Source organism: Bos javanicus, chromosome 14, assembly GCF_032452875.1.
Source record: "Bos javanicus breed banteng chromosome 14, ARS-OSU_banteng_1.0, whole genome shotgun sequence".
In the NCBI taxonomy this organism is placed as follows: domain Eukaryota; kingdom Metazoa; phylum Chordata; class Mammalia; order Artiodactyla; family Bovidae; genus Bos; species Bos javanicus.
In genome coordinates, this window is record NC_083881.1 from 31,829,253 (window position 1) to 31,852,386 (window position 23,134).

A 23,134-nucleotide genomic window follows, 5' to 3' on the forward strand; every position below is an offset into this window, starting at 1 on the left:
CTCACATTCATATGTGACTACTGGAAAAACCATAGCCTTGACTAGATGGACCTTTGTTGGCAAAGTAATGTCTTTGCCAACAAAGTAATGACTTTGTTGGCAAAGAAGTCATGTAGATTACTTCTATATCTTGGCAACTGTAAAGAATGTTGCTATAAATATTGGGGTGCATGTATCTTTTCAAATTAGTGTTTTTTTCATCTATAGACCCAGGAGTGAAATTGTTGGGTCATATGGTAGTTCTTTAGTTTTTGAGAAGCTTCCATACTGTTTTCCATAGTGACTGTACCAATTTAGAATCTCACCATGGATGCACAAGGGCTCAATGGTTCCCTTTTCTGTATAAAAGGCTCTTAAGTTTAATTATGTCCTATTTATTTATCTTTGCCTTTATTTCTTTTGCCTTAGGAGACAGATTAAAAAAATTATTGCTATGATTTGTGTCAAATAGTGTTCTGCCCATGTTCTATTCTAGGAGTTTTATGGTTTCAGCTCTTACATTTAGGTCTTTAATTCATTTTCAGTTTATTTTAAAAATTCTTAGTATCTAACTCAAATGGTGTCAAGGAATATTTGGTATTATAAACGTTTAAGTGAGAGGCAGTTTTTATGCCATATGAACTTCTAGCAATACCAATATAGACATGTTTTAATCTTTCCTCTTTAATATAACCACAAGAAGATTTCCTCAATAGCCTTATTTTGTAAGAACAAAGATTTTCGAGAGAAGGCCTTGAATGAATAGTAAACTTTTGTTGATATTACAGTATTAATCAAGTATTTTTACATTACTTATCAAGGTCTGATACTTTAGAGCTTTGTCAAACACTAGTTTCTGCGTAAAACAGCAAGGCTCTGGGGGCATACCTGTCCATACATGTGTATAATAAAATCTTGAGAATTTCCTGTAATTGTAAATGGAGAGAGCTATTACAAGATATCTGTAACATAATTTATGGTTGAGTACAAGTCCACATTTGGAATATTAGACATTTTGATTATATCTCTGCAAATGCTATATACATAATGTATAGTATACAGCAGGCTAGCTCTGTTGGAACATGCAACATACATTTAAACATCTCATAAAAACAACTTCTCACTTGGCAGAACTTCACTGCAATTCAGCTTGTAATATCACAAATCCTAACCCATGCATATTTTAAAATGCCTACCCTGTACTACAGATACATACTTTAAATACCATATATGAAATAGTATTTTCTACTTTTCACTAGATTCAGGCGTCCACATTTCCCTGAAAGTGACCACATTACAGTATAAGAGGCTCCAATATATTGTTCAGAATCTTCAATAGTACTAGAAATGTTTTCTATCAGATATTTATTGAAACAACTTGTTAGCTTGTTAAGGTTTAGAAATCTGACACACAAAATTGTTTCAGCAAAGCTATGTTCATAGAATTGATGCTTTTGAACTGTGGTGCTGGAGAAGACTCTTGAGAGTCCCTTAGACTGCAAGATCAAACCAGTCTATCTTATAGGAAATCAACCCTGAATATTTATTGGAAGTACTGAAGCTGAAGCTCCAATACTTTGGCCACCTGATGTCAAGAGCCGACTCACTGGAAAAGACCCTGATGCTGGGAAAGACTGAGGGCAGGAGGAGAAGGGGTGACAGAGGATGAGATGGTTGGATGGCATCATTGATTCAATGGACATGAGGTTGAGCAAACTCCTCGAGATAGTGAAGGACAGGGAAGCCTGGCATGCTGCAGTCCATGGGGTTGCAAAGAGTCAGACACGACTGAGCGACTGAACGACAACAATGGTCATAGTGCATGGGGTAGAGCTGTACTTATAAGCAATTTTACCTCAAGTTAAAATTTTTCAAAAACTTTTTTTTGAAAATAAGTACACAAGTTATTTTAAGTGTGTGGGCCTGTGGAAACATAAGATAGCCTTTGATGTATCAAGTATTTCCTTTAAGAATTGGGAACTCATTATTTAGTCTATATATAATTTGACTGAACACTATGTTGCCATGGATGTAGAGAAATAGAAATTCTTAGACATTTCTGGTGGGAGTGTGAATTGATAAATTCTCAGTGAACAATTTGAAAAATATCTATAAATGAAAGTATATATGCTCTTTGACCCAGTAATTCCATTTCTGAGAAATTATCCTACTGGTAAATGTGGGAAATGAATTTCCTATCAGGTCCTTCATTGTGACAATGTTCATAATAGCACAGTATTGGAATCAATCTTAACATCATCTGTGAAAGACTGGTTAAAGACAGTTTGGTATGTTGACACAATGAAAACTACAGAGCTACAAAAAAAGAATATGGGAGCATTTTTTATTTTGTTATGGAATGATTGCTAAGATATCTTAAGTGAAGAAAGTGCCTAGTAGAACAATGTGTATAGGTCTGTTATAATTTATGGAATATCTTTATCTATCCCTTCCCCTGCTACCTCCCTTCCTGGATTTGTGTTGAATATCTCTGTAAGAAACTGCTAACACTGGTTGCCTCTGTGGGAAGAATCTTATGGTAAGAGAGGTAGGAGAGGATTTATTTTCATTGTGTCTCCTCTAAATATTTTGAATTTTGAACACTATATGTATTGTGTTTTACATTAAAAAAAATCCAACTTCTAATGAACATTTGAACCCTACATATGTCACAACAAAGAAGAATTCATCGTGTACTGAGACCTAGTACTCTGAAGCTATAACTGCCCATAAAACAGAACAAAGCTGGTTATCTTCTAAAAAGCTTTTACTTGCCTTCATCTCATCAAATCCAACATGGAGGCATAGACTATGACACTCCATTGCGAGACCTTAGTGAAATAGAAATAACAGCAAAACTGGAACATAACCACCCAACTCAGGGGGAGGTAGAATGAGTCAGATCAACTGCATATTAGGAAAGTATGGCTCCATTTCTGCTTCAAGAGTAACCATGACTCACAGTAGAAAATGAGATAAAGACCATCACACATACCACTTGTCACTTCTTTACCTGCTTGGGAACTGTGATAATTAAACCAACTAACATTTTATAAAGAGTTTGGAATCCCTTGATAGCAAAGTGTTATATAAGAATTATATACTCTCATGAAGTTCATATAAGAATTTTATAAGCTTTCTAGTCTTTAAAAAAATAAAGTTAATGTTCTCATTATAAGCAAGAAATTAAATGTGACCCAAAATGGATCTCTGTGTTTCTGTCCTAGAAAAGAGGTATGTTTCTATTTTAGAGGTTTGGTCTGAGTTTTGTCTATTATATCCTCATACAAAATACTTTTATTTCCAAGGATCATTCTCTTTCTACGAAATATCCTTCTGTATGTACAAGAACTGCATTCCTTAAATGTTTGCGTTTAAGTACAGAGGCTCACTTTGAGCTTGCAATTATATGCAGGTACTCTTTACCTCCCAGGCAGAGATGGGTGCAGGATTTGTCCCTGAGCTGTTTTAATTTTAGCAATTATTCTTACAAAATTCCTTGAGAAGAAACATTTAGAAATCCATTCAAATTTAAACTACAAACTTATTTATTCTTGAAAGAGTTTGTCCTGTACTTTAACATACTTCTTTCAGGATTATGGTTTTCCAAGAGGAATGAGGTTGTTATTAAAAGAAAGAAAGCCTCTGTCAGTTTCAAAATGGATCCTGAATGAAACTGACAGCTGCTAAAGCATGTCCATGAATTTTTGTTAAACAGCATTAAATAAATAATTAGAGATTCTTTGAAGAGTATTGGAAACATTCAGATCTGTAGTCAGTATTTACTAAGTTTCCTTTCAGACAATCTGGAGTTACTGGTGGTGTATATTCAGTGAGACTGTCTGCAAATGATTCCCAGGCAAGTGAGATTTTTTCCCTCTACCCTTTTTCCTTTGAGAATAAGCAAGGACTTGAATCGCTAAGCATTATCTTCTCTCTAAAGCCTTCCTGTTAACCTCAGATTAAATTGAACCTAAATTCTGTAATTGCTTTGTTTTGCTCTGCTTTTGCCTTCACACTGTCTTATTGTAAGTCTGTCTCTTTTTGCCTATATACCATTCTGTCCCCTTGACTCAAGTTAAGCCTGTGGGTGTCCTTAACATTTTTCATCCTTTGTATTAACAAACATAGTATACATTCCTAAAAACGCGTGTCCTTTTTATATGTGTATGTACTCAGTCACTTAGTCCTGGCTGACTCTGTGACCTCATGGACAACAGCCTGCCCGGCTCCTCTGTCCATGGATTTCCCAGGCACAAATACTGGGATGGGTTGCCATTTCCTCCTTCAGGGGATCTTCCCAACCCAGGGATCAAACCCATGTCTCCTCCATTGGCAGGCAAATTCTTTCCCAGTGAGCCACCTGGGAAGAACATTCTTTGTATATGAGGCAGGGAAAGGTAGTATTTGTGTGGAATGGGTGTATAAACAGCAGTTTGGTTGGAAAGGGTAAAAGCATGTTGAGAAATGTCAATCATCAATATCAAAATACATGGAGAGGTGATGGAGGTTGTGTGGGGTTAAGGAAAAGAGAGCTACAATTTATTAACCTTAGGTTATTCTTATTAAGTTGGGTGTGTCATTCTCCTATACTCACAAGTGAATGAGAACACGTGTAAGAAAACAAGAATGTGAGGACAGATTGTATGAGAGAATAACAGAGTTCTTCATGGGCTCAAGGAGAATGCATGCATCTAGTCATGGCAGTTGGCAAAAGCTTCTCATGAGTTAGCATCCAGGATGGTCCTTTTGACAGGTAAATATGAAAGGGGTGGGTATTCCCAAAGGTGTAGGAGTAAAACTCACCCTTACTTCCTTTAAACCTTTGCTCAAAGGCCATCTTTTTAATGATGTCTTTCTGACCATTCTATTTAAAATTACACTACATGTCTTTCAGTGTTCTTCCTGCTTTACTTTTGCCCAACAAATATGACCATTTGATATTAATATTTTTTTAAACATTTTTTTGGATCAGGTCTATGATATTTTGGGCTATCTCTCAGAAACTAGATTCCGTAACCAAATCCTGAATCTAAACATAATTCTCAAATCTTATTATAATTTTTGGCTTCCTAGTCCTGGTCACTGTCCCCGCTCCCTAACTCAATGGGAGCCACTTTGAGGGTATTGGAAAAAGTAGGCTGAAGTGGAAAGGTAGAAAAAGAACTCGATCTAAGTCACTTTGCAGGAACTTCCCTGGCAGTCCAGTGGTTAAGACTTGGCCTTCCAATGCAGGGGGTGGAGGTCTGATCCCAGGGCAGGGACTAAGATCCCACTGCCTTGGGGCCAAAAAACCAAAACATAAAACAGAAGTGATACTATAACAAATTCAATAAAGACTTTAAAAATGGTCCAAATTAAAAAAAAAAAAAAAAAAAAAACCTTTAAAAAAAAGTCACTTTGCAAATCTGAGAAATCTTAATGAAGCCTTTTTTCTGAAAAGCTCTTTCAGTTTTATTTTCCTCTGTTTAGAATTTAGAAGCATTTTTCTTGCCTTTTTATTCCCCCAATTCCTTTTCATTTCTGTTTGTAAACTGGTCAGTTCCTGCCTGAATTCAGCTCCTTGTGATACCTTTCTGTAAACAAAGAAAAGAACCAATGCATGTTAATATTCTGGATATTTGCAACTACTTTCCTTAGAGCTATAGGATCAATGTAAAAGTCACTCAGTTGTGTCCAACTCTTTGCCACCCCATGGATGGTAGGCTGCCAGGCTTCTCTGTCCTGGGATTTCCCAGGTAAGAATACTGGAGCGGGTTGCCATTCCTTTCTCCAGGGAAACTTCCCGACCCAGGGATCGAACCCAGGTCTCCTGCATTGCAGGCAGATTCTTTACTGTCTGAGCCACCAGGGAAGCTGGATCAATAAGTACTTTTTTGGGGACAGCCTTCCAAGTTTAGCTGATAGTTTAAATGTTATTGTATAACATTGGTCTTTCTCTCTCCAGATGGTGATGTCTAGGTTCCTTCCATCTACTGCCCAGTTGCTAAGCTAATGCCATATATTTTTGTTTAAGATAGCACTCTGTTGTACCACCTTCAGTATTAGCTGTGATGATGCTGAAGGGGAGAATATACAACCCAGGGTGGTCTGGCTAAGACTCCATGTTCCCAGTGCAAGGGGCCAGGGTTTGATCCCTGGTCAGGGAACTAGATCCCACATGCCATAACTAAGACCCAGTGCAGCCAAATAATTGAATAACTATTTAAAAAAGAATATGCCATCCCAAAATATGAGGAGTTCAGGACAAGCCACTTTCAGGGGTGCTGCTTTGGTATTTTGATTATTTTAAGCCTTAAGCACTTGAAAACAGCAAATGCAGGGAGAAACTTTTTTATTTTCCTTATCTGCCTAAAAATATTAACACATTCTCAAAAAAAAACCATTCCTGTCAACAGTCATAACTCTCTTCCCTAGGAGTTTCCTCAACCAGGGAAGACTGACTCTTATCATAAGAGAGGAGACTAGAAACTGAAGGACAGTCAGCCTTGCACCCTAATAGGCACATCAACTTACAGACGTTTAATTCTACATTGCTTGTTAGTGATAAACTCATGTTTCACTATGGTCTTTGATTTTTTTCCCTTATGTGTGATATAGTCTAAAAGTTTGTAAGCATACTCTGCATTTGTCCTTAAGATAACTCTGGCTTTGTGTTTCTGAGTGCTCAGTTGCTCAGTCATGTCCGACTCTGTGCAACCCCATGGACTGTTGCCTGCCAGGCTCCTCTGTCCATGGAACTTTCCAGGCAAGAAAACTGGAGTAGGTTGCCACTTCCCACTCCAGGGGATCTTCCTGACCCAGGATCGAAATTACATCTCTTGAGTTTCCTGCATTGGTAGGCAGATTCTTTACCATCTACTATTTAATTACAGTTATCTGGAATTCTGATTATAATCCCAGCTTCCTGGACATTTTATGGAGACCATAAGCATAGGTTTGATGAAGAGAATGAGGCTAGATATTATTCTTCAGAGAATTAACTTTTACGGCTATGTTTCTTACATTCCTTATCTGAGATGGAATCTACTTATAATTGTATGATATAGATGTCATTTGTATAATTTATGGAGAAATAAATTATCCTAGGTAATATCCTTAGTCCTGTGAAAGTCAACCTTTAGTATACATCATTTATCTTGATCAACTCTGATCAATTGATCTCTTGACCATTAAGGGCTCTGATACTCTTAAAAGAGATCAGGTGACCCCAAGAGATTGTTATGCCAAAATTAGTGTTTGTTTCATAGTCTATAAATTGTTTTGCCTGATATTTTTGAAATACATATAATAAATAAGATCTGTGATACGTAGAGTCAACTTCACATTTGCTAAAATAGAAAGACTTCATTTGCTGCCACTATTTCTCCTCCGGTCTCTTAGCTGCTTCTCCCTTATTCACATAGTCATAGTAGAAAAATAATTTTTTAATGTTTGATGTCAATTATTTAGATATACTAAAATAAAATGTGCTGCCGTGGTTTGAACACATTATTAATCAATAAATAAAGAAGCAGGCTTGTTGCTGGGGACGGCAGGAGAGATGGCTCACTGGCCAGGCCGTCAGCGCTTCTGGATAATATTGTGAAGGGAGCCAGGTTGGTCCGTGGCAAGCCCCCAGTTCCTTCCATCCAGACTCCTCCTTTTAGCACATCCACATCTCGGTGTTCTTTCGTGCTCTCAGCTGGCCGCTCGAATAATCTCAGCAAAAGTTTTTTTCCAAACCTGATCAAGATTTCAGATGAAACCTCCTGAAATCATGTTCAAAAGGAACTCCTTTAAATTAAAAAAGTCTTTTGTGAAATGGATGCAGGATGACTCCATTTTTTTTTTTTATCTAAAAACTGGGATAATAATCCCAATCTTTAAATTGCAGCGATTACATGATAAATATTTGATACTTAGAATGTTTGGCACATAGTAAGTGAAGAACTGTTAAATCCCTTCTCTCTCTTTTTTTGGTGGGTGGAGGGATTCAAAGTCATCCTTTAATACGGCTTCCCTGGTGGCTCAGATGGTAAAGACTCTGCCTGCAGTGAAGGAGACCTGGGTTCAATTCTTGGGTTGGGAAGATCCCCTGGAGGAGGAAATGGCAACCCCCTCCAGTATTCTTGCCTGGAAAATCCCATAGACAGAGGAGCCTGACAGGTTACAGTACATGGGGTCACAAAGAGTCAGACACAACTGAGTAACTAACATTTTAATAGCTACTCCCTGCCATGACCTTTTTACTTCTATTTCTCTTCAGATGATAAGGTTAGTGAGAATAAAGACCTTAATTTATCTTGTTAACTACCATATCTCTGGAGCTAAAGCAAAGGTGCTGTGCTATGAATATACTGCCTTTTAACTGCAAGTCCACCCTCTTTTTGTCCTGCTTTGTGATACTCAAGCTGGGCCCTGCAAACATGTCTCCTCTGATGGCTGGTCAGTGCAGGCTTTGTCAGGAGAGGGCTGCAGAGATACAGCAGAGGAAGGAGCCTCTTCTGGTTCCCACGTGCTTTCTTCCCTCCCATGCTTTCGGTGGCATCTGTGAGTCGTGTCTGTGTGTGTGTGTGTATGTTGCTCAGTTGTGTCCGACTATTTGTGACCCCATGGACTGCAGCCTGCCAAGCTCCTCTGTCCATGTGTTTTCCAGGCAAGAATACTGGAGTGGGTTGCCATTTCCTTCTCCAGGGGATCTTCCCAACCCGAGGACTGAACCAGTTCTGCGCTGCAGGCAGATTCTTTACTGTCTGAGCCACCCAACTTGACTCATGTGAGTCTGAGTTGCACTTACTCTGTCGGGTTTTTGGACCCCACAGCTAACAGTTTCCTTTGGACCAGCTCTGGCCTGCAGGTATCCTGGCTCATTTCTCCACCTGTCGGTGAGCCACTGACTCCAGGGAGGACTGAATCTCTGCCTTGGGGTTGAGGATGGTGAAAAACACTGTCAAGTTCTTAGTCCCTTCGTCGGTTTCCTTCCTATCCCAGGGGTAGAGAGCCCAAGTGCAGTACTCTCTGCCCTTGTATTTGCTCTCTTATGCCTTTTAGTAGTTAGTCATCCTTTACTAAGTTAATACTATTGGGTTGGCCAAAAATCTCCTTTGATTTTCCCATAACATCTGATAGAATGAACATTTTGGCCAACACAATACTTTACATAAAATTTTTCTGTTCAAATTATTAGTGTGGTTTCTGACTGGACCTTGGCTGATCTTGTTGACTAAACCAATGGACTGTCTATTCTAAGCCAGACTCCTGATGTGGTGACTGAGGTTTTAGGACAAGGAAGGGTGGGACTACTGAATGAGAGAAGAATACATCCTGCCCTTCTGTTGTTTATCCTCGCATCTAGTCACTCCTTCCTGAGAGCCCAGGGCTTGCTCCCTCATCGGATCACCGCCAGGCTCAGACTTGTCCACCAACACAGAGATGTCTTTTGCCTGTGATCCCAACGTTCTCTCTCTAAGGGGGTGAACAAACAAGACATGTGACTTCTTAAAGATCACTGAGCCCTGCACTGGGTCAATATCTTCTCCTTGTGAGATCATGATTGTGCCCTCTGAACCATCTCCTTTCTTCTTTCTCAAAAATCTGAGGCTGAGTCTCCGCCCAGATCACAGTCCACTTTCAAAATGTGACTAAAATGTGAGAGAACAGAAGAACACTCATGATCAGATAGCCTCAAAGCAAATGCAATTATCAGGAAAAGATCTAAGAGATATATCTGTGGGACCATGGGAATTTCAATCACTCCACAGTTACACAGCTATGAAAACAAAATGGTAGAAAACAGGAAATGTCTTTAATCAACTCAAATCTTTGTGGCTGATGAATATGCAGAAGCTGCTCTGAATTTCTTTAGGGCACAGAGAACTGCCACATAGGCATCCCTAATAACTGTTTTTAGGTTATAAGAAAGGCATGGATTTGTTCATCAAGCTCATCAAGGATGTCAGCACCTTAAAGAGATACAGACACTTTTGATTAAACAGAACAAATAGACTCCGAGAACACCTGAAATCTGATTTTCAAATTGAAGTATTTCTGGCTATTACCATTATTGCAGTCACTGAGTGAGTCAACGCCTGAAGGCAAAATTCTAACGTGACCTGAGACTCTAGCAGAAAGTGGCAGAACTTAAAGATGATTCTCTCAGAAAACTTACATCAAGCTTTTAGAGACATCCTACTTCCTTCATCAAACTTCCTTTGTAATTGAAGAGACAGATAATTTCCTTTACCTCACACCTTTGCCTATTTCTTGATACTCCCTTTAACCCATCATTCTATCCAAAAGATGATCTATGATGATAATCTTTTGGATCCTGTTTAAAATATATTCAGTCATACTTATGTTCTTAATTAGAATCCAAGTTAGAGTTGCTTGCATTATAATCATAGGCAAGTAGATGAATGAATGACATCTGTTTATTCCTACAAGGTTTGTTGAGTGTTTACTACAGCCAAGTATTAGGGAGTGTCAGACATTGATTCCACCCAAAGAAGAATGGCAAGTACTCTCTGCTCTCAGAAGGTTCTCAGTCTACTGAGGGAGACACAGCATGTCAAAAATAACTGAAGTATACAAATATATTAATACATGTGCCAGCTATAGGGTAACCCAAGTGTGCAAATAATCAACTTTTTCTAAAATGTCCTACATTACAGGTTAGGAAGTAGGGGCACAGATAAATCAGATAATTTGCTGACACATACAACACGAAAGGGGCTTCCCAGATGGCTCAGTGGTAAAGAAACTGTCTGCTGATGCAGGAGATGCAGGAGACATCGGTTCAGTCCCTGGGTCGGGAAGATCCCCTGGAGAAGGAAATGGCAACCTACTCCAGTATTCTTGCCTGGGAAATCTCATGGACAGAGGAGCCGGGTGGGCTACAGTCCATGGGGTCACAGAGTCGGACATGACTGAGCATGCGCACATACAACATGAAAGAGCCTAGATATGAACCCAGGAAGTCTATCTCCAAGGGTTATACTCTCATTCATCACCATGCTAACTGCTTTCCCCAACTGACCTGTATAAGACCTCACATGGTTAAATATTTAATACATGTGTTTGGATGGTCATGGTCCACTCCTTTGAGTCACTGGTACTCATTTATATGCTGGTGCCCATTTCTTTAAAATGGGGTTCCGTCTTTCTCACCGAAAATGATCTCTAAAACCATGTAAGGCAGGGGAAATCACTCGACATTTATGTAACTAGAGAAAAAAATATACTAGAAAACAGGAAACTTCTAAAACCAAGCAAAGTCTTTGTGGCTGATGAATAGGCTATTGTAAGTTCATGGGTCTAGGAAATGGCACCAAAGTGTAGTCTATACATTTGGTTGGAAAGCTCTCAGCCACTAAGAAGCTTCATCTCTGCCCTTAAAAAGGAACTTCATCTATTCCCACATCCTTGATCCCATGTTCATGTTCTTTAAAAGCAGAAATAAATTCACATTTGACAAAGCAAAAATCACACCCTTCAATTCTTATTATTTTGGGGGTGAAATTATAAGAATAAATACAAAGGGTGATTTACAAAGGACAGGAAAAAAAAGTGAAGCCCAAAAGGTGGGTCTGGAAGGAGTAATGGTCTCTTGTATGTTTTGGCTGGGCTGCGTTCCTAGGAGTGCGTGCCTGGCTATGCACTTCTTTAGCACCAATGGAAGACTCACTTATTTCTCTCCCGTCAATGCCTCCCTGTGTGTGTGTGCTTAGATACTCAGTCGTGCCCAACTTCTGTGACCCCACAGACTGGAGCCTGCCAGGCTCCTCTGTCCATGGGATTCTCCAGGGAAGAATACTGGAGTGGTTGCCATTTTCTTCTCCAACCAGGATCTTCCCAACCCAGGAGTTAAACGCACTGACTGAAATTCAGGGATCTACTAAATTGCAGATCTGTAAGCAACTTGTTGCACTGGGGATGGACTGGGGGAGGGAAGATGTTGGTTAAGTACAAAGTGACATAGATGCCCAGATATACTGTCTGTAGAGGGACAGAATTCAAGGAGAACCCTAAGTGTTAGCCTAATCTTCAGAGGTGTGTGATGTTTATGAGTAGGACAAAGAGGAGAAGAGCATTCTAGATAAGAGGAATAGCTTAGAAAAAGCCCCTCAGAGAGAAATGACAGGTCAGTACAGCAAGGGTTCTGAGCACTGAGCCAAGGACAAAATGGATGATGAGAAATGCTTAAGAGGCAGGCCGGGTGGGGTTTTCAAGGGATCTGTGTGTCATGCCAAAGAGTTTGAAGTTTATACCCTTGGCCAGTGCTTGATTCTCCTTACCACCTGTGAAGGCACCTAAGGAACTTTTCAAAACACTATAATAACCAAGGTTCATCTGGAATTTGAGCCTTGGTTATCAGAATTGAATCTGAACTTCTGGCAGGTGTGGGGGCCAGATACCAGCTTTCAAGAAGACTCAGTGTACAGCCTGGACTAGAAATACTGCTACTGACAATGAGTTGTTGTTCAGTTGCTCAGTCTTGTCTGACTCTTTGCGACCCCATAAACTGCAGCATGCCAGACTTCCCTGTCCATCACCAACTCCCAGAGTTTGCTCAGACTCATGTCCATTGAGTCAGTGATGCCATCTAACCATCTCATCCTCTGTCACCCCGTTCTCCTCCTCAATCTTTCCCAGCATCAGGGTCTTTTCCAGTTTTGACAATGGGGAACACTTCAAAAGCTTTAAGTAGAGATATGACATGGTCAGTTTTCAGTTCAGAAAGATCACCTTGACTACACTATCGGGAACAAATTGAAGTCATAAGTGAGTGATGGGAAGGCAGTTTGGGAGATGAGTGCAAACCAGGCTAGAGACCGTAAGGCCAGAATCAAGGTAGTGGCAGCGAGACTATAGACAAGGTAGGGGCTGTCATCTTTCACTTCGTATTTGGTGCAGACTGGAAAGGATATGTATGTGTGGGGTCTGAGGTTGCTTATAAAAATGACCACACATTTTTCTCATGTCTGTATTCACACCTTACATGCATACATCACTTCAGTCATGTCCGACTCTTTGTGATCCCATGAATTGTAACCCACCAGGCTCCTCTGTCCATGGGATTCTCCAGCCAAGAATACTATAGTGGGTTGCCATTCCCTTTCTCCAGGGAATCTTCCCAACCCAGGGATTGAACCTGAGTCTCATATGTCTCCTGCATTGGTAGACAGGTTCTTTACCACTAGCGCCACCCAAAAGCCCACAGTTCACACCTTGAAATCATCTAATCAAGAACTGGAGTCTGTTGTACCTTGAGTCTGGATTGGCTATTTGACTTCCTTTGGCTGATGGAATGTGGAAGAAGTCCTGAGTTTTGAACTGGGTTTAAGAAGATTTGTAAGTTTGCTTTCAGATCCCCATGACATCCAGACTAGCTACCTAGACTAAGAGACACATGGTCCAGATGTCCTGTCATTCCAGCCTACAGCCAATCCCTAGCCATGAGAGTGATGGTAGGTAGAAGAATGAGCCCAGTGGAGATCACCTTCTATGGGAGATTGCGCTGGATCTGGCCGCTTGAGCTGTCCAGTTTCAAGCACTTTAGGAATAACGATTACTATCATCCAACAAGAGCAACTACTTTTAAAGTTTAAAAACTCATCTCAGAACAGGTTGTTTAAAGATCAAAACTAAGAAGTCTTACAAACAGAAAAGAAACATGGTAAACTTAAAATACAGTGGTATTCCACCTTCTAAAATAAGGGAAATAAAAATAAAAATTAACAAATGGAACTTAAACTTAAAAGCTTTTGCAAAGCAAAGGAAACTATAAACAAGATGGAAAGATGATCTTCAGAAAGGGAGAAAATAATTGCAAATGAAGCAAGTGATAAAGGATTAATTTCCAAAATATACAAGCCATTCACACAGTTCAATATCAGAAAAACAACCCAATCAAAAAAGAGACAGAAGACCTAAACAGACATTTCTCCAAAGAAGACTTACAGATGGCCAGTAAACACATGAAAAGATGCTCAACATCACTCATTGTTAGAAAAATACAAATCAAAACTACAATGAGGTATCACCTCATACCAGTCAGAATGGCCATCGTCAAAAAATCTACAAAGAATAAGCCCTGGAGAGGATGTGTGCAATCCTCTTGCACCGTTGGTGGAAATGTAAATCGATACAGCCACTATGGAGAACAGTATGGAGATTCCTTTAAAAACTAGGAATAAAACTATCATATCACTCAGCAATCCCACTACTGGGCCTATCCTTGAGGAAACCAGAACTGAAAAAGACACATGTGCTCCAATGTTCATTGCAGCACTATTTAAAATAGCTAGGATGTGGAAACGACCCATATGTCCATCAATGGACAAATGGATAAGGAAGATATGGTACATATATACAATGGAATATTACTCAGCCATAAAAAGAAACAAGTTTGAGTCAGTTGAACTGAGTTGGATGAACCTAGAGCCTGTTATACCCAGTGAAGTAAGTCATAAAGTAAAACAAATATCATATATTAGTGCATTTATATGGAATCTAGAAAAATGGTATTTATGAATCTATTTGGAGGGCAGCAGTAGATATGCATACATAGAGACAAGACTTGTAGACACAGTGGGGGAAGGAAAGGGTGAGTTCGATTGAGATAGTAGCTTTGAAACATATGCATTACCATGTGTAATATAGATAACTAATGGAAAGTTACTCCATAACACAGGGAGCTCAACCCAGTGCTCTGTGACAACCTAGAGAGGTGGGATGGGGGTGGGGCAGGAAGGAGGTTGAAGAGAGAGGGGATACACACACACGCACACTTATGACTGATTCACGTTGTTGTACAACAGAAACCAACACAACATTGTAAAGCAAATGTCATCCAATTAAAAATAAATTTAAAAATACAGTAGCATTAGTCCATGGTCATGTTGTCAACTTGAGTAAATTAAATGAAGGAGCAGGGTAATCAGAATAAGAATACTGTAGGATTTTTTTTTTTTTTTTACTTTTGAAAGAATGTTTCCAACGTATTCCTGTCTTTCCCACAGATTGTATCATTTCTCTTAATGTTTCTGTTATTGAGTTTACTAATTACCAATAGCCACACAAAGGGAGGAAAAAACTGCATACCACCTCTGAAATTTGTATTCCTGAAATGTAATCCATAACTGCATTTGAACATCCTGCCTGGATTATAAGAAGCTTTCTTTCAAAAATCATGCCAGAGAAAGCAAAAGCAAAGTTGCTTCATTGCTTTACAAAGCCTTTAACAGAAAAATGTAAATGCTATTTCCTGCCCCAAACATTTTGACAGATTAAAGTTTTGGTCTCTTCTTCACATTTATCTTTCAATATCATTCAAAATGCTTGTGTGTATCATCAGCTAACTTACTGAGTCACCGGCTGTTTGAGGTTATCCTATTAGATTTTTATTGCTAAGTTACCATAAATTTAGTGGTGCAGTTTTTTACTTTACCATTTCTGTAGGTCAGAAGTGGCTTGGCTTTCTGCTTAGGGTGTCACAGGGCTGCAATTAAGGTGCCAGCTTAAAATGGAGTCTCATCTGGGGTTCAGGATCCTCTTACGTTCTCACCAGTTGATGGTAAAATTTACTTCACTGTGGTTGTAGGACTGAGGTCCCTGTTTTCCTTCTAGTCAACTGTCAAAAACTAGAGACCTCCTGCAGTTCCTTGCTACGTGGCGGCTCTCCTGTTTCCTCCAGGCCATCAGGAGTCTTTCTGATTTCCTCTTTTGCAATCATGTGGGGGAAAGCACTCTGTTTTTAAAGTCTTCATCTGATTAGGTCAGGCCCACCTGAGCAATCTCCCTACTTTAAGATCAACTGGCTTGGTACCCTACTTACATTTGCAAAATCCTTTAAAAGCAGTGCCTAGATTAGTGTTTGATGGAATAGCTGGGAGAAGGTGTGTATATACCAGGGCTAAAAATCTTAAAGATCATCTTAGAATTCTGTCTCTCGTAGCAAGGCTTAAGAGATCCTCTAATGGCACAGTTTCTAATGAAACTCAGAACAAGTAACTCCTGCAGCAAGAATTCTATCATTTATCTTCTTCCTTACAAGTTCCCTAATCCATTAAACCGTCCAGTTGGATGTTGGAACTTGCAAGCTCCTAGGGACCACAGGTGTTCTGGACTCCTGTGGGTCCAGCTGCATGACTTGGGCGGGTACCAAGAAGGATTAAAAGAAGAGAGTGGTCAACTAGAGCACAAAGCTGAGGAGGGAGGTCACACCTGGGCAAGGCAGCAGCCAAGTTCACAACTGAGCAGAGAGAAAGGATAAAGCCTGCCTCATATGAAGTGCAGCTTTTTCCCCATGGAAATTTATGACTCTAGATATGTCACTCAAAGAAAACTAATATTTTTGAGGATATGTTTTAGTTGGAAAAAAATGATAAACTTTCAGACACAGGGCAGTTTTTTTATCCTACAGATCTCTGAAGAGAAAATTGGAAACAAACATCATTAGTTTTTCTTTCACCAAGGCTGTGTCAATTCTCTAAGAGAAACTTTGTCTGTGATCTTACATAAAGCCATTTTTGTTTCTTCAGAGCACAGTGAATTTGCAAGGAAATGTAGGCAGACCATGGTGTTCAGACTTTAATTTTACTCACCTGCATACTGTCCCCTCTCCATCATAATTTTATTTAAATCATGGTTATGCTCTTAATTAACAATTTAATTGGTTGGTGCTTTCTCAATCCAGTTCTCTGGAGGCATGGTTTTCTGTTTAACTTTCTTGTTTTAATTCTTCAGCGAAACCATGAAATTTAATTAGGAAAGTAACCAGCTTTGTAACAGCAGTTCTCTGTCTAATTAGCTATGCTCTGACAGTACCTTCTCAGATTCCATTCAGCATTGCACACACACTTTGCATTTGTTCAGGTTTCAAATGAGGCATTGTGAATTTAGCCTAAGCACATATTCCAATTGTTTTTCATTTTTCCATAAATGCCTGGTTACAGCCAGTGAAAACAGAAAAAGAAACTTAGAGCATTCCTGTGTGCATGTGCTAAGTCACTTCAGTCGGGTCTGACTCTGTACAACCCTATGAACCATAGCCCGCCAGGCTCCTCTGTCCATGGGATTTCTCAGGCAGGGATACTGGAGTGGGTTGCCATGCCCTCCTCCAGGGGATCTTCCTGACTCGGGGATTGAATTTGCATCTCTTAACATCTCCTGCATTGGCAGGTGAGTTCTGTACCACTAGTACCACCTTGGAAGTTCTAAAGCATTTATATATGCTGTTAAACCAAGAGCCATCAAAGCCCAAGATATAGAAACGTTATCTTACTGTGCTTATTCATTTCTATTGCTGCAGAACAAATGACCACAAGCTCAGCTTAAAACAATCCCTATTTATCATCTTACAATTCTATAGGTTGAAAGTCCAGATGCAGCTGGCTGGATTTTTTTCTTGAAGATTTCCCCAAGCAAAGATCAAGGTACAAGCTGGGCTGGAATTTCATCTGGACCTCAGGTTCGTTTTCCAAGCTTGTATGCTTGTGGCAGAATTCTTAATGGTTGTGGGACTGACATCTCCATCTCCGTGCTGCCTATCACTGGGGAGGGCTCTGATGTCCTAGAGGCCACTCTCCTTATCACATGGCTCCCATGTGCGGTTCACAACACAGCAGCTTGATTCTACGCCAGTGGGAGCACTTCTCTGACTTCTTCGTCTGTGAACAGCTGGGGAAAACGCTCTGCTTTTAAGAGGCTTGCCTGGTTAGGTCGGGCCCACCCTGGTACTCTCCCTTCTGCCACATAATACATTATATATCAAGACAATGACTATCTTATCGTATTAACAGGTCCCCCCGCCCCCGCCTCTCCACACACACACTCAGAGGAGGGATTATGCGGGATGTGTACACCATGGGGTAGAAATTGTGGGGCCACCTTAGGATTCTGCCCACCACACTATGCTGCAGGGAAAGAAGGCAACTGAAAGCCTCTGGCAAACTCTCCTCTCTCTCCGTGGAGGCAGTGCACAGGGTGTGCTGAAGAGCTGTTAACAATGGCCCCAATTCTGTCCCGCCAGCTCCACAGGGCATCGGATGGCAGACTGTCACATTCTTTCTTCTCTGCAGGCTGCTTTCTCTGCCTGGCCAGAATTGCCATTTTCAGCAGTGCAAGAGGATCACGGGATGAAATCACATGAATTTAAAAATTACATCAAGTTAACATGACATTTTTGGATAGAAATTTATTTAAGCTCCGGGCCTCAAACTTCAGCCCAATAAAACAATTTATAGGCTGAGCCGTAAGAGTCTTCCAGCAATCACTGAAACTGGAGGTGGTCTTGGTGACCCCCTGACTCAAGGAATAAAGTAGGTAAGAGCATGATATTGATCACATTCTGAGACCAGGCTCCACTGCCCTGCAGACTCAGCTTTAATCCTCTCCATTGTGACTAGGATCAGAGAACACAGACTAGAGTCAGGAGGTGGGCTGACCTGGGCTCTAGAAGGCTTGGCACTGCCTAGATGTGTATTCCAGTTCTGCCCTGTGACCTGGGCAAGTTCCTCAACCTCTATCTGTCTCTCCCAGTTTCTCTGTCTGTTCAGTTCAGTTGCTCAGTCATTCCAACTCTTTGCGACTCCGTGGACTGCAGCATGCCAGGCTTTCCTGTCCATCACCAACTCCTGGAGCCTGCTCAAACTCATGTCCATCGAGTTAGTGATGCCATCCAACCATCTCATCCTCTGTCATCCCTTTCTCCTCCTGCCTTCAATCTTTCCCAGCATCAGGGTCTTTTCCAGTGAGTCAGTTCTTTGCATCAGGTGGCCAAAGTATTGGAGCTTCAGCTTCATCATCAGTTCTTTCAATGAATATTCAGGATTGATTTCCTTTAAACCAGTCAAGATTGACTGGTTTGATATCCTTGCAGTCAAAGGGACTCTCAAGAGTCTTCTCCAACACCACAGTTCAAAAGCATCAATTCTTCAGTGCTCAGCCTTCTTTATGGTCCAACTCTCACATCCATACATGACCACTGGAAAAACCATAGCTTTGACTAGATGGACCTTTGTTGGCCAAGTAATGTCTCTGCTTTTTAATATGCTGTCTAGGTTGGTCATAACACAGCAGTAATAACAATACCCAATTCATTGTGTTGTTGAAATGAGGCAATTCTGGAAAGCACTTAGCACTGTGACCATCACATGGTGACCGTGAGGGGCCGGATGTAATTGTCTGTGACATGGACTCAGAGTATCATCAACACTTGAAATATTAACTCCAACTCCCTCCCCTTCACTCTGCTCCCCTCTTTCCTCACCAGTCCCTTCCCCTAAGCCCCTTCACATCCAAATCATTTCCTTCCCTGGTTTACTCCCTTTCCTTAAGGACCTAATGAAAACAATATACAGGAACGTATTTTTCTGTACGTATTTCTTCTGTATATGATTTTGTGTTTTTCTTAAGTACCAAAAGTCATGACGTGAATGTGCTGTTATCAGGGTCTACCATCTTGTCTGCGCTTAGCATCTTTTGGTTTCATCTACAATGACTGATGAGTTTATGAGGAGTTCCCACAGTTCCCACTGATATAATGCTATTGCTTTTGATAATGGTAAGTGATTATCACATATAGAACTATGCAATTTCATTTTCATAACTCTATAAGGCCTACCAGGTAAATATATTAACAAAATGGGGAAAAAAGTCCTTTGATGAACAATTTTTTCCCCAATATTTGGTTCAGAATATTTGTTCCCTGAAATACTGCACACTAAAATGTAAAGGGGGCTCTTTTGCTTTTCTAGTGATATGTCTGTTACTGCTGCTGCTGCTAAGTCGCGTCAGTCGTGTCTGACTCTGTGTGACCCCATAGATGGCAGCTCACCAGGCTCCCCCGTCCCTGGGATTCTCCAGGCAAGAACACTGGAGTGGGTTGCCATTTCCCTTTTCCAATGCAGGAAAGGGAAAAGTAAAAGTGAAGTTGCTCAGTCGTGTCCGACTCTTCGAGACCCCATGGACTGCAGCCCACCAGGCTCCTCTGTCCATGGGATTTTCCAGGCAAGAGTACTGGAGTGGGGTGCCATTGCCTTCTCCGAGTGATATGTCTACCACACGTCAATGGAGACAGACGCTTCTATTTGAACCTTGCTTTGTTTCACTGCAACTTTTGAGTCCCTGGGGTACTGTTCAGAGAGTGTTCAGGTATTGCTGCTAAAAAATCTATAATGGGGTTGATGATCATATGTGACCAGAGGTAGCTCAATGTCAGTACCCAGAATCAGGGATTCTTTTGAAGGGGAGAGGAGATTTAGGAAATGCCTGGCAAGCTCAGCCTCGTTGGTATTGGAGAAAATCACAAGAGTTTGGAATAAACTCCTGCATCCTCATTCATGAGCCCTTGTCATGAGACTCCAACTTAAATTGGCACTGCCTGTGTAGGAACCATGGATGAGGAGGAAGCAAGCAATCAATAAAAGTTCAAATAAACTTCCTTTGCAAATAAAGTCAGTATCTGAAGGGAAGACGGCAAAGAGAAACATCAAACCAAAAATAAAACACCCCAAATCTGATAATTATACATATCTCCAGAAGCTACCGAATTCATCCTTCCTCTGTCATCCCCCTAACACCATCTCCAGGTAGAACTGTATGCCAGTCCTAGGACACTTGTTTGTCTATCCCACACTGAGGTTAATGAGCTGCCCTGGTAAATACGCTTTGCTTTCCATTAAAATGAAGCTAGAGCACCACAAACTTTATGGGATGTTTCTGTGCTTTGTAGGCTTGGAAAAGAGACCATCAACCCCATTTCTCATCATAACCTTTTAGCTAAAGTTAACACTGAATTATATATAGTAATAGGGAGATGAGAAATCCTCTAACTCTAAAATCCATAGAATTCATCAAAGATTGAATAATCAAAGTCATTCAACCTTTACCAACAGAATCCTCTTATCAGACTCACTGAAACATAGCAAAATTAATTAACTTGAGTTTCTAGCTTATTTTCCTCCGCTCACGTCTGCTTGAAGTTTTAATTAGAAGGAAAGTGTCTACATAATCAGCAAGAAGATTTCAAGGAGGAGAAGCGAAGCTCTGGAAAATTACTAACTAAATTCTCTCATTCGTTAAGAAAACCTTACTGAGCTTCTAATGTTCAAGACACTCATTGAGAACAGAGCAACAAACAAAAATAGACAAGCTCTCTCATGAAGCTTACATTCTACTAAGGGAGATGGAAAATAGACTGGTAAATAGAAAACTGGTCAGATATATACAATTTGGAGTAACCTTAACTGTACGTTCAAGGCACTTCCAGGTTAGCTCTTAGCATTTTTTCCCCATGGCTAAGAGTCCAGTGATTTTTTCCCATGAGTCCAGTGATTCAACCTCAGTCAGCAAAGCCTTGTAAACACATACGAGCATAATGACAAATGAGTGGACACTTGCTTACCTTCAGTTGGTGGCATATTTTCTTCAGTACAAACGCTTCCTCTTCTGTATTGGGAGTAAGTCTTATCACCTTATCACTATAATAAAGGGGAAAAAAATGGTGAGGTATACCCTTTAAAAATAAAGATACAGCCATTTCTATATATATATATATATATTTTTTTTTTTTTAAACTGCCTTTGCATTTAGAAAAAACAGCAAAATATTAGACTGGCCTATAGGAATTTTATTGCATTCTTGGTACTCTGTGATAGTTTTCATCTTTTTTTCCCCTCTGTCTTAAAACTATTAATTTATTTTTTCATCAGTTTTTGAAGATTACAAATTTACACTCAAGCAGAGAAAGGTAAAAAAAAAACAGTGACAGTGGCAACAGGACAAGAACTTCCGTGATATCTCAGAGCAGACACTGAGAAGGAAAATTCCCGATGACAGGAAAAAAAAAAAAAGCAACAAAGCCTACTTAAAATTTTTAACTTTATGCTGAAAAGGAACGTGACTTTTGATAAGAGGACCCATGACATCCATACACAGTGGAACATTTCTGATTTGGATTCTTCCCCCATTGAGAACATAAAGATAAGCCCACCTCTAAGGGACACCTTATTTCTTGAGTACACAGCTTACCAACTGGTATGAGAGACCAAACTGGAGGGAACCCCCTGCCCCCATTGTTTGTGGCCATTAAATACCAATGGCTATAAAATTTTTGTTATTTAATTTTTATTTTTTAAAATTATTGATGTATAGTTAATGTACAATGTTGTGTTGGTTTCTGGTGTACAGCTGTCATTCAGTTATATATATATATGTATATATATTTTTCTTTTTCATATTATTTTCCATTATGGTTTGTTATGCAACACTTTGAAAGTGATAAAAACTTAAAATTAATTTTTACAGCCATTAAAAATTTTCCACGGTTAAAATTACATCTGAACAGTCTACACAGATTCTGAATTGCCTAGGAAGAATAGAGGTGTCATGCTTTCCACCAGAGAGCTCTCTGCAGTGGTACTTTTCCCCCAGGTGTGCCAGACATGTATTATCACTTTCTAATTTTGTCATGATGAGCTTGAGAAGCACAGCGCTAGTATATAATAATCACAACTATACATGTATAACCAAATGACTGTGCTGTACACCTGAAACTAACACACTGTAAATCAACTACACTTCAATAAAAAAATTAATTTATCATAGTAAAAAACCCACAACTGTTCAATGAGTTTTTCATGGAGTAGAAACTTACTAAATATTTATTAGCAGATTGGTATAAAGGAGATCATTGAGAATAATTGGCTTCCAGAGGAAATGTAAGGAAAAATGAAGTATAAGAAGAATGAGTATTTTCCATCATCTTCAATGGCATTTTACAATGACTGCAGACAAAATAGAATGTTATCAATACCACATATATAAAGCACAAAACAAAAACTCTAGCAGTTCAGCCACAGCTTCTCTCTCCAGCCTCAAAGTTGTATCAGAAGAAGGATGGAATTTATGAGCTTTTCCATGGTTTTACCACTTAGATGAATTGCAGTCTCAAAGACTAAGTTAAGATGAATATGGAGGACATCAGAGCCCAAGGGAGACTTTGGATTTGTGGGACAGTCATTCTTTAAGGCTGTGTGTCCATTTCCCATAATTTTTACTTTATGCTTTCAAATGACCCTGTTATACCTTCCTTAGGCCTATGAGTTAAAAGACCCCTGGCTTGCTGAGTGATAATTTAGCATGTTGTACACACTCCTACTCAGTAGGGTTT

General features: G+C 39.9%; 1 protein-coding gene and 1 long non-coding RNA gene across 3 annotated transcripts in view; one reads left to right on the forward strand and one right to left on the reverse strand.

Moving 5' to 3' along the window:
- Nucleotides 1-23,134, reverse strand: part of CPA6 (carboxypeptidase A6) — a 294,614-nt gene that overhangs the window by 140,806 nt on the left and 130,674 nt on the right. For both annotated transcript variants that reach the window (XM_061438927.1, XM_061438926.1), the window contains exon 2: nt 21,368-21,443. In XM_061438927.1, the coding sequence (XP_061294911.1) occupies nt 21,368-21,443 (76 nt within the window). The remainder of the gene's footprint in view (nt 1-21,367; nt 21,444-23,134) is intronic.
- LOC133260508 (uncharacterized) overlaps nt 1-23,134 on the forward strand; it is a 179,788-nt gene that overhangs the window by 138,416 nt on the left and 18,238 nt on the right. Inside the window, exons 4-5 of the long non-coding RNA XR_009740839.1 lie at nt 17,333-17,431; nt 18,042-19,525. This is a non-coding gene — a long non-coding RNA (uncharacterized LOC133260508). The remainder of the gene's footprint in view (nt 1-17,332; nt 17,432-18,041; nt 19,526-23,134) is intronic.